This window comes from Colobus angolensis, unplaced genomic scaffold (assembly GCF_000951035.1).
Source record: "Colobus angolensis palliatus isolate OR3802 unplaced genomic scaffold, Cang.pa_1.0 Scaffold71, whole genome shotgun sequence".
NCBI lineage: Eukaryota > Metazoa > Chordata > Mammalia > Primates > Cercopithecidae > Colobus > Colobus angolensis.
The window spans coordinates 4,716,681-4,729,173 of NW_012120821.1; the positions used below are offsets into that span (position 1 = coordinate 4,716,681).

The following is a 12,493-nucleotide window of genomic DNA, read 5'->3' on the forward strand; positions in this document are numbered from 1 at the left end:
ATATCCATAAGAATAGCTTTAAAATATTCTTGCATATGCATTAATGGTCCATTAATGCACTTCTAAAGAGACTGAAGTCATTTTGTCTTCAGTGTTTCATGGTTTATAATTCACTTGAGGCTGAGATTAATTTTTTTGTATGCCATTTTCAGTCCATATATTTCTGCAATTCATTTAATCGAGCCAGGTTTTTATGAAGGAAACTGTTGAAAAGTACAACATTACAAAATAAGTTTAAAATGTATCTAAATGGACTAAGATAAAAAATATTACCTTTGGTAGGCTTTTCGTGGAATTTATATGTCAAAAAAAAAAAAAAAAAGAATGTACCGTATCTGCTGTTTTGTAAGGGACCTGTTTTCTCAGATAAAGAACTTTGAAAGAAGGAATAGAAAAGATGATAATCAAAATTTGGCCACTATATAACAATGTAGACTTTTCCTATGACATTATGCATTAGAATGGAAAAATTGACAGAATTCTAGAAATCATCCTCAGTAATTGCCTTTTCTTTCTTCCTCCTATTCAATAGAAGTTGAATCCTATTAAGTCTTTCCAAATATCTTTTGTATTTGTTCAGTACTCTACCTATACGTTGGACCTTTCTCAGTTTATATAACTCATCATCATTTTCCTACACTGAATTTTCTTTTTACTGATATTACTGCTTCAGTATTGACCCCTGTAATTCATCTTTTCCTCAGTTGCCATGACTTTTGTACCAGTTCTCCTTCCACTGCAACACTAGTTCAGGCCACTCACATCTCATGCCTGTGTTATTGTAACATTCTCTTCCTAACCAGTCTCCCTCTTCCACTTGTGAGTAATAAGGATATTGTCACATTTTATACAACCCCAGAATGACATTTCATTTCAATTATAGTAACCTTTAGGCTCTTTACCATGGCCTGCAGGCTCCTTTTTGATCTGGCCTCTGTTCATATCTCTGACCTCATCTCCTTCAACTTTTCTCTAATTCAAAAATCGCTAGAAACATTGGCTTTTTTTTCTAAACCACAAAACTCCTTGCCAGCTGAAAGTCTTTGCCTGAAATGTTCTTCATGTAGTCTTTAAAGTGACTTCTTCATTATCATCCATCAGATCTCTATCCGAATGACCCTCTTAAGAAGCCTTCACTGAGTATTCAAATCCTCTGCCTTTTGCACGCTCCATCTTAATAGCATATTCTATTGTTTAATTCCTGAAATTATCTTGGATACTGTGAGTTCTGAACTCAGTTTGGTTTCAAACATTGGCTTTTTCAGCTACTAGCTAATGGCCTTAGGAAAATTATTCAATCTCCATTTCTTTTTCTATAAAATGGAATAATAATACCTTATCAGGTTGTTACAAAAATTAAATGACTTAAAGTCTGTAGAACAATGCCCAGTTAATCATTATTATTAGGTGTAGGTGTAGCAAAATCAGTACTAAGATGTAACTCTTAGTTTGCCTGTTTCTGAAACCCTGGTATCTAGAACAGAGTCTGGAACTCAACAGTACTCCCTTGATAAATGTGTGAACAATTGTTGCCTGACTAGTAATGTAGGAAGGGCAGCTGTGATTAAAGACATTCAAATTCCAAATGCTTTTAAACAATGTGGAAAGAAATTACTTCAGCTTTCTGCCATTGGCTCCAGTTGAAGATTTCTAAGTACCTAATTATCTGCCTTTGGACATAAAATTTCAGTTACTGAGATTTAGATGCATGGAAAGTTTTAAGTCCTAAAAAAGAGAATCAGCATGAAGCAAACTACAGGAGAACTTGACTTCCAACCATGTGATTAATATTAGGGATGAGAACACCAGATCTAGATAGAATTGATAGTATTAGCCAGGTTAACTGGGTCAGAACCAGAGAGTAGGCTCCCAGCAGTGACCCAGTGATACAGAGAAGGGCCAACTCAGGGAGTTTCCTGGGGTGGGGATGGGCCATTAGGCCCATCCAGTGGTTATAATTGGCCTGAAAATGTACCTTCCAGTGGTTAGAATTGGCCCAAAAATGTACAGAACCTGTCCGTCAAGTAAGAAGCATTAGATCCCATTAGCATATCCATCTTGGCCTCTGCTGGAAAAGTAGGAAGCAGGAAAAAAGTCAGAGGTAGACCATAATTAGTTTTCATAAATATTGCTCATATAAACAGAACAGCTCTGATTTAGATAAAATTGACCACAACTCATTTTCATTTTGGTGCTGAGATCTTCACGATAAAATCATGTGCCATATTTTGATTTTTACTGCATATTATTAGGAAATCCATGAAACAGAAGGGACATTGAGGCCTCTTTTTAACTGCTTGCCTCAAATAAATGATCTTACCTCAGAGTTTAATAGATATGTACACAAGGAAACTGTATCTATCATTCCACAATTTCCATATTATCAAATTATATGTCTGTACACTGTTCACTGTGTTTGTAAACCATAATAAGTGTTATAAGATACTGTATTTGGCTTTTGGCAGACTTTTTTATTTTTGGCTGTAGCATCTGCTCAGGATGTCAGAGTACAAATTTAGAAAGGTGTATATATAGCCAGCATGTCATCTTTTCACCAACAGATTTGCTTTAAATTTCTCATGCAAAGCTATTTTACTGGAGGATCTTTCCATAAAAAATAAATAAAAGGTATGTGACTGATCCTTCTAAAAGACTTGGCATTTCAACAAAATACAAAGCTCAGTTAAGTAAGAACTGTAGTACCAATAGTCATATTACATAAAGCTTTGCATGTTATGAAAATTTAGTGTATTCTCAATAAATTACTCTCTTTGCTGTATAATAACATATTTTCATGTGTTGAGAAAGTTATGCTATTATATTTTAAGTTCTTTAACTTATAAGTTGTTAAAAGATTTATCACTAAGTCCTGATTTTAGTTTACATAATTCATAGCTACTTTTATACACATTACTAATGTAAAACCTTGATTTATTGCATCAGATGTATGAATCACTGGATCTAATTCTAGAGAAGCTTTTTGTGTTTTTATTGAACTGAGCAAATTTAATGTATTTGACAATTGTTGCTTGAATATTTCTGATTAATGATACCCTTAGAGTTGAGGCTGTTTATGCGATTTCATTTGAGATTTCTTATAAGTAGTATTCCACATATTATTGTAAGTATATAGATTACTCCTGGTGATTTTTAAATCCACTATTTTAAAATAAGAAGGTTTTCAAAGAAAAATAAATAATTAAATGTTGAGTTGAGTAACCACATTTGTCCAGTTGAAAAGAGTCTCTTCTCTATTCTCTACTTTTTATCCAAAGAGCCACTATTACCTCTCTTAGGTCCTCTTCTCCTATACCTCTTCCTTCTCTCAGTTCTTTATTTTTCCCTCTTGTATTCCTGGCCATTAGGTCTAAATTCAAAAACAATCACTCCTCTTTACTCCCAGAAGTGAGTGGAAACTATAGAGAGAGTGTATAGAAAAGACTTCCCTTAGCAGGATTGAGTCTTTTCCTTTCTGACTCAGCCAGAAGCCCAGGTGCAGTGTCCAGAGCAAAAGAAAAAGGAAAATAATCCAAACACTTTTTAAGAATTGCCAAGTAGAACAAGGAAATAGATTTGTAGGGTTTTGGTTTTGCTTTGGGAAGGAGTATTATTATTATCAGCCATTTGCAGATAATAATCCTTTCTACGTGTGTGTGTATGTGTGTATGTGTGTGTGTGCTTAAAGTGAAAAACACATCATTTTAGGGAAATCCTTCTAGATGTGTCCTAGGTTTTAAGCTTTTTCTCTTAAATTGCTAAGAATAAGATATTTGGAGAAGATTAGTTCTTTCAGATTAATTAAAGTCAACATATTAAAAGCCACAGTCCAGGGTGTGAAAACTTCAGACAAAGTAGTTGAAGATAACACATTTTGTAAATAACTTTCTAGCATATATTTCTATAGCCTTTCCCCAATACCTTATTGACCCCATTCAAAGGACATCTTGTTTTCTGATAGGAATCCAGCCATAACCACATTGTCAGTTGAGCTTTGTAAATATCTCTAACTAAGTTTTATTGACTCATGAACTTATTAAAAACATACTCTTATTTTTCAGGATGTCAAACTTGGCACAATTTGACTCTGATTTTTACCAATCTAATTTTACTATTGATAACCAGGAGCACAGTGGTGATGACTCTAATGCCTATGGAAATCTTTATGGATCTAGAAAGTAAGTACTTAATACTTAATATTGTTCTTTTTCTTTTTTTTTGACAGTCTCACTCTGTCACCCAATGAGTTAATTTATATAATTTCAGAACAGTTCCTAACATATAGTAAAAACTCAATATATTGTAGTTATTTTGAAATTTGAAGAGTCTGACCCTTCTTGCCCTCTAACCTAGACCCACAAAAAAATATCCAAGAAAGCAACTAATAAACAAAATATCTACAGTATACTTAAGTGACTTTAGGTAACAAAGTGTTAATTGCTTTTGTAAGTCTGGAGTCAGTGGTACAATCTTGGTTCACTGCCGTCTCTGCCTCCTGGGTTCAAGCGATTCTTGTGCCTCAGCATCCCATGTAGCTAGGATTATAGGTGTGTGCCACCTATAATATAAAGTGCTTGGATTATAGGTGTGAGCCACCGTAGTAGGCTGTATTGTTCTTATTTTAAGAAGTCTTAATATTATGACTGGGATTTCTAGAGAGGGAGGTTTCCTTGGGAAAAACCAGCGTTTGCCTTAACATGTCTCAGTAAATTGCCCAAGAAGAAATGTCAGGAAAGGGAAGAGAAATTAATCAAGTTCTCCATGAATCCCCTTTATCACCTCAGCCTAAGCCAAGTGAATAGCTTGTCTCCTCTTTTCAAACTATCACTTAACAGGGAGCTGGGATACAGGCACTGGGCAAACAGAAAGCATTTTTTCCTTTTCCCTAATATTTTCCAGGACACTTCTTGTGAAACTGATTTCATTTAATTTAATAAACATTTATTGAGATTCTGCTTGTGTTTCAGAAATTAAGAAGGGCACTGCACATCCAAATATAATGATGAAATTCATAGTTTTTTCTCTTGTGCAATTTAATATTTTTATGTTGAAGAATTGGGTGATTAAATATGCAATTAAAGTATGAAAAATACCATGATGGAATCAAGGTAAACATTTCAAAATATGATAGCTATTTGAGGTAAAAATTCAACTTGAGTTGAAAATGAAACAAAATGATTAAGAATTTGATAGTGGCAAAATATGGCATTTAGAGTAAGAAGAATTTGGTTCAAATTCTGGCTGTGGCATTTTTTGTCTGTGATATTGGGATGACTTAACTTCTCTGACTGTCTTAATCTGAAAAATAAGGATATTAATAATACCTGCTTAATGGAATTGTTGTTAAAAATTGTGATAATGTGTAGGAAAGTATGTATTAAAGTAAAACCACTATGTAAATATTATTTATTCATATAAATATGACTTACAAAAGCAATTGACACTTTGTTACCTATAGTCACTTAAGTATACTGTATTTTGTTAAATAGTTGATTTCTTGGAAATTTTTTGGGTCTAGGTTAGAGGGCAAGAAGAGTCAGGCTGTTCAACTTTCATAATAACCACAATATATTGAGTTTTTATTATATGTTAGGAACAGTTCTGAAATTATATAAATTAACTCATTGGATCCTGAATTATATACAGTAACTCATTGGAGCATCATATGAGTTAGGCACTACAGGTTGAACAAATCCAAACCCAAATCCAAAATCAAAAACCTGAAATGTCCCCAAATCCAAAACTTTTTGAACACTGACATGTACTCAAAGGAAATGCTCAGTGGAGCATTTCAGATTTTTAATTTTCAGATTAAGGATTCTCAACCAGTATGTATTCTGTAAATATTCAAAAATCCATAAAAATCTGAAATCTAAATCAGTCTAGTCCCAAGCATTTCAGATAAAGGATACTCAACTTGCGCTATCACCCCCATTTTGCACGAGAAGACAGACACACAGAGAAATTAAGAGACTTTCTCAAGGTTACACATCTAGTAAGAAATGGAGTTAGGATTTTAGCTCAAGGTTGTTTGATTAGGGCTATAACTAGTGTGAGCATATGACTTATTATAAAATAAAGACTTTTTAAAGTGTAAAATTAGTGCTATTATAATAATGTTGGGATAATAGGAATAAACTGTACCATAAATTAGGATGTGTGGTATATTTCAAATGTATTAATTTTTGAAGCTTTGTTATACACACACACACCTTAAAAGCTCCAGATAGAAAGATGAAAAGACAGAATAATATAACAGACAATGGGGAGTCTTCTGTTCCCACTCTGCCCAGAAAAAAAATTGACTCTCTTTTTACTGACTGATCACTCCTACAGGTATAAGCAAATAGATGCTGCTTTCAAGATAGGGAAAGGTATTGAGATATAATTTTCTTAGGCTGGAAAAGTTGAATATCTGGAATTGTATCTAATTCACACTCCTATGCTATCCTGTGTAGCACTAGTCAGGCTGCCTTTTATGATTTACACTTTGGAAGGTGAAAAAAAAACAGGGAAATACTTGAGGCACAGGGAGTAGTTTGAGCACTAAGGTACACAAAGGTGGTCACTCTAAATTTGCAATCCACAATGAAGGCTATCTACTAGGCTTTTTAAACTCCAATCTGTTTTGTAGAAAGGAACCAGTTGCCTTAAACCTTCCGTTTCTTTTCTCTACTCTCTTTTCCAGATAGGATTAGCATTTGGGTAGCATTGATATTTTCAGATTAAATTAAACTAAAATGTACAATGAGAGAGAAAAATCTTTCTCCCTAAGCAAGGACTCATGGACCACAGCTTTATCCACCCACACCACACACTCTAATTTTCTTTTTCCATTTGACTAAACATCTCCTAGAAATCAAAATGACAAAGAAATAGAAATTAATGTAGCCAGATGAGGAAAGCTCATAATTTTACGGTACCAGGTTGATGGCCTACCCTGCTTCAGATACTTAGCATTTAAATCCGAGTCCTGATTTGGATGCAGCAACATTTAAATTCCTATTCACACTGTACATCTCAGGAATTAGGAAAGGGCATAGTAGCTGTGGTAGTTTTATGAGGTACATAAAACATGGAGTCAGGTCAGTGATTTACTATGTACATCAAAGAAAATCCAGAGATTTGATCTTTTGTGCATACCATGAATAGTTCAATTAAAATATACCCCAAATCAGAACAAGATGATGATCATTCTGGCAAAAGATGTAGCAACCTAGAGAATAGCTATAATCAGTCATTCAGCTTCTGTTTCTCTGTCTCTGTCTTTGCCTCTCTCTTTCACTCTCTCTCTCTTCCTTACCCTGTTCACAGTATATGAGAGCTTGTTTTAAAAGTCTGTTTGGCTCAATAGTGTACTGATCTGAAAGCTGAGTGACTGTGCTCACTAAGACAGTGAAGATATTTATGTTTAAAAGCAAGTTTTCTTATTTTAGAATGAACAGTAGAATCATTATCTTTTTAAAAACATAGTTATTCTGTCATTCAGATAGGGATAATTTCCAACCATCTATAACTAGTTACTGAGGCTATATTTTTCCACCTTTTGAAATGTGAAATCTATTCATATCATTTGGAAAAAAGAAATAGATACTGTTGCAGAAGGGTGTAAACAACTGGAAAAATCCCTTTGAGTGGTTTGGTAGGACTTTAACAGATAAATACTGAATCATCATCTTTTCTGAATCCTCAGACCTGATCTTCTAGTATTTCAAACACGGTTAAGGCATCACTGTGCACCCAGCTGGACCAACCAGAGTCTAGGAATGTTGCGAAGCCAACTCTCCCAGCTACCACTGCCTGACTCATGCTACCACCAAATTCATCCTATTTGATAAGGTCTTACCAAGGGCACTTAAATTGCCTAAGTTTACAGGCTTCATTGGAAATTCACATAGATAAGTTACACAAATATGTTTTTGAATCAGCTATGTTTAACTACTTAATTCAGTGTTACCTCTGGAATTAATAAACACCAAAAATTGTGAGCTGTTCTTGTTAAACATTTTCCCTGACTCCACCAACATCTCTGCTTTTAGAAAACTATCTGATATCTAATTGTATCCAGTATAGAATTTGGAAAATATAGAAACATATGAATAAAATATTAAAATCACTTCAAATCTTGTCTCCAAGACATGACTATTATTAACAATTTGGTGTACTTCCTTGCTGCCTTTATTGTATTTTCCTACGAATGTGTATATTTTATATATATATATATATATTTAAAAATAAAATACTATTTTTCAATGAATGTATATATATTTATGAGTACTTATACATGAAATTTGCTGATTGTTCTAAAGGAGCCCTACAGTCACTTCTCTGTAGTTTGAAGTGATTTTTAAAGGAAGAGGAGGTGTTTACTAACAAAGCTAAAGTTTAAATTCAACAAGCCAGAGTTCAATGTTTCTTTTGATCTAATTCAGTTATCATTTATTTTATCTGTAATAATGTGCTGAATTTGAAATTATCACAATTTCAGTATTTATCTTTCAATAGAACTAAAGGTGTAATACAGGAGAAGAGTTACATTTTCTTGGCATATTCTGCAAAAGACTTATTGTGAGTGAGGTACAAATATATAACTTTAACATCTTAAATATTGAGCATATTAATCTGACTCATTACATTACCTCTAATAGGTTAATCATCAAGGACTATAAGCTTAATAGAGCAAATAGTGAAGTGTCCAGATCCATTATCTCAGAGACTTTTTTCATGAAAGGATATTGTAGGCTTGAAAGATGTCTCTGAGAATATATGAAAACTCATTGGTGTAGCCATTCAGAGTTAGTGCCAGTAAGTAAAAAAAGGAGAATACCAGAAGACATAGGGGACTAAATGTAAATTCATAATATGTGCTTAAAATTAAGGTTGTTCATAGACATTTTTGGCAAAGAAAACCCTAAAACATAAGAATTGGATTATTTACTATATCAGGTCATTGCCACACTGCTATAAAGAAATTCTTGAAGGCCGGGCGCGGTGGCTCAAGCCTGTAATCCCAGCACTTTGGGAGGCCAAGACGGGCGGATCACGAGGTCAGGAGATCGAGACCATCCTGGCTAATACGGTGGAACCCTGTCTCTATTAAAAAATACAAAAAAAAACTAGCCGGGCGACAAGGCGGGCGCCTGTAGTCCCAGCTACTCGGGAGGCTGAGGCAGGAGAATGGCGTAAACCCAGGAGGCAGAGCTTGCAATGAGCTGAGATCCGGCCACTGCACTCCAGCCTGGGCGGCAGAGCAAGACTCCGTCTCAAAAAAAAAAAAAAAAAGAAATTCTTGAGACTGGGTTAAAGCAAAGAGGTTTAATTGACTCATAGTCCCACAGGTTGTAGAGGAAGCATGGTCGTCGCAGCTGCTTCTGGGAAGGCCTCAGGGAGCTTTTACTCATGGCAGAGGGCAAAGCAGGAGCAGGAGTCTCACATGGCAGAAGCAGAACCAAGAGACAGCGAGGAGGTGCTGCACGTCTTTAAACAACCAGATATGATAACTTTATCACGAGAACAGCACTGGGAGATGGTGCTAAACCATCTATGAGAAACTACCTCCATGATCCAATCACCTCCCACTAGGCTCCACCTCCAGCTGGGAATTTCATTTCAACATGAGATTTGGGTGGGGACACAGATCCAGACCATATCCTTCTACGACTGGACCCTCCCAAATCTCTGTCCTACATGTCAAAGTTCAAGTTAACCCTTCCCAACAGTTCCCCAAAGTCTTAACTCACTCCAGCATTAACTCAAAAGTCCAAGTCCAAAGTCTCACCTTTGCCTATGATCCTAGTCCCTTCTGCCTATGATCCTATAAAATCAAAAACAAATTAGTAACTTCCAAGATATAATGGAGGTGTGGGCATTGGTGTGGGCATTCTAAAAGGGATAAATTGGCCAGAAAAAAAGGAAATGCCCCATGCAAGTTTAAAACCTAGCAGTGCAGTCATTAATCTTAAAGCAAATTTGTCCAGCCCACAGCCCACAGGCTGTGTGCAGCCCATGGTGGCTTTAATGTGGCCCAACACAAATTCATAAACTTTCTTAAAACATTATGAGATACTTTTGCAGATTTTTTTTTAGCTCATCTGCTATTGTTAGTGTTAGTATATTTTATGTGTGGCCCAACACAATTCTTCTTTTTCCAGTGTGGCCCAGAGAAGCCAAAAGATTGGACACCCCTGTCTTAAAGCTTCAAAATAATTTCATTTGACTTCATGTCCCACATCCGGGTAACAATGATGCAAGAGGTGGGCTCCCAAGGTCTTGAGCAGCTCCACCCTGTGGCTTTGCAGGGTGCAGCCCCTGTGGCTGCTCTCAAGTACTGGTGATGAAGGCCTGAGACTTTTCTAGATGCAGGTTGCAAGCTTCCTGGGGATCTGCCATTCTGGGGTCTGGATAATGATGGCCCTCTTCTCACAGCTGCACTGTGAGGGACTCTGTGTGGAGACTCTGTGTGGGGGTTTCAACCGCTCCTTTTCATTCCACACTTTCCTAGTAGAGGTGTTCCATGAGGGCTCCACTTCTGCAGCAGGCTTCTGCCTGGACATCCAGGCTTTTCCATAAATCCTCTGGAATCTAGGTGGAGGCTTCCAAGCCTCAACTCTTGCACTCTGTGCACCTGCAGGCTTTACACTATGTGGGAGCCACCAAGACTTATGGCTTGCATCCTCTGAAGCAGTGAGCTATAACTGGGCTCATTTTGCCCCAAGGCTGGAGCTGGAGTGGCCAGAATGCAGGGAGCAATGTCCTGAGGCTATGAAGGGAAGTGGGGTCCTGGGCCTGGCCTACAAAACCATTCTTCCCTCCTAGGCCTCCAAGCCTGTGATGGGAGGGACTGACACAAAGGTCACTTAAAGGCCTTTGAGTCCTTTTTCTGTTTTCTTGGCTAATAGTACATGGCTCCTTTTTTTCACTTATGCAATTTTTTGCAGACTGCTTGAATTCTTCCCTTGAAAATGTGCTTTTGTTTTCTACCATTTGGCCATTCTGCAAATCTTCCTAACTTTTACACTCTGCTTCATTTTTAAACATAATTTCAAGTTTCAGATCATTTCTTTGCTCATACACATAAACATAGGTTGTTAGAAGCAGCCAGGTCACATCTTGAATGCTTTACTGCTTAGAAATTTCTTCCACTAGATGCCCTAAACCATCATTCTCACGTTTAAAGTTTCACACATCCCTAGAGAAGGGGCACAATGCTCCCAGGCTCTTTGCTAAACTATAGCAAAAGTGACTTTTACTCCAGTTCCCACTAAGTTTCTCATCTCCCTCTGAGATCTCAGTCTAGACTTCATTGTCCATATCACTGTCAGCATTTTGGTCATAACAATTTAACGATTCTTTAGGAAGTTCCAAATTTTTCCTCATCTTCCTGTCTTCTTCTGAGCCCTCCACCGTCTTCCAACAACTACCTGTTACCCAGTTCCAAGGCCACTTCCATATTTTCAGGTATCTTTAAAGCAAAGCCCCCACTCCTCAGTACCAATTTCTTGTATTAGGCCATTCTTGCACTACTATAAAGGAATACCTGAGACTGGATAATTATATAAAGAAAAGAGGTTTAATTGACTCATGGTTCCACAGGCTGAACAGGAAGCATGGCAACAACTGCTCCTGGGAAGACCACAGGGAGCTTTTACTCATGGTGGAAGGCAAAGAAGCAGGTATCTTACATGGCAGGAGCAGGATCAAGAGAGAGAGGTGGAAAGTGCTACACACTTTTAAAAAATCAGATTCATGAGAACTCTATCACAAGAACAGCCCTAGGGGGATGGTGGTAAACCATTCATGAGAAATTGCCCTCATAATTCAATCACCTCCCACTGGGCCCCACCTCCAGCACTGGGGATTACATGAGATTTGGGTGGGGACACAGATCCAAACCATATCATTTACAGATTTTTGGGTCATACTTTGGACTAATAATGTGATTTTTTTGGTATTGGTTGTACTATTTTTATTGAGATGCAACGTTTAATATTACAGTGATGGTATACAAAGATATGAGATATAGAAAAGCATAATTTAAATTTAGATAGTTATCAAAGGTGAGCATGGTAATTTTATAAATTTTGTGTTTTCCTTTATGCAACAAATTTTAAATTTTTACTTTCTTAAGTAAGTGGTAGAGGAATTTTAATATTATACCCCCATTACAGAGGACATTAGAAGCCAAGCTCCTGAGAACATTTTACTGTAAAATTTTGCTTCTCTTTGAAGAGGATGAGTCAAAGTTACTACCTGAAATAGTCCACCCGTTCATAAAGGTTGCTTTGCAGCTAATAACTGTGAAAGTTATGTTTACTCAAGCCTGATTAGTAACACCTGATATAAGTTATGGTGAGGCCAGACAAGTATGGCAACGACATAGTTTTACTTAGACATTGGTCCATTTAGACATCTTTATGTGTCCCTTTCATTTTTCTGGAAAGGCTTACATTAAAAAAATAGGTATTGGGGGATTTTTATCAAGAAAAAAGCCGTTCAG

The 12,493-nt window shown here is 36.4% G+C and overlaps 1 protein-coding gene across 1 annotated transcript in view; it reads left to right on the forward strand.

The window, feature by feature from the left end:
• The first annotated feature begins 2,002 nt into the window (after positions 1–2,002).
• The window catches only part of YIPF7 (Yip1 domain family, member 7), a 29,879-nt gene continuing 19,388 nt past the window's right edge, over positions 2,003–12,493 (forward strand). Inside the window, 4 exon segments of the mRNA XM_011927424.1 lie at positions 2,003–2,024; positions 2,466–2,588; positions 2,591–2,624; positions 4,056–4,175. Of these exon segments, the coding sequence (XP_011782814.1) occupies positions 2,003–2,024; positions 2,466–2,588; positions 2,591–2,624; positions 4,056–4,175 (299 nt within the window).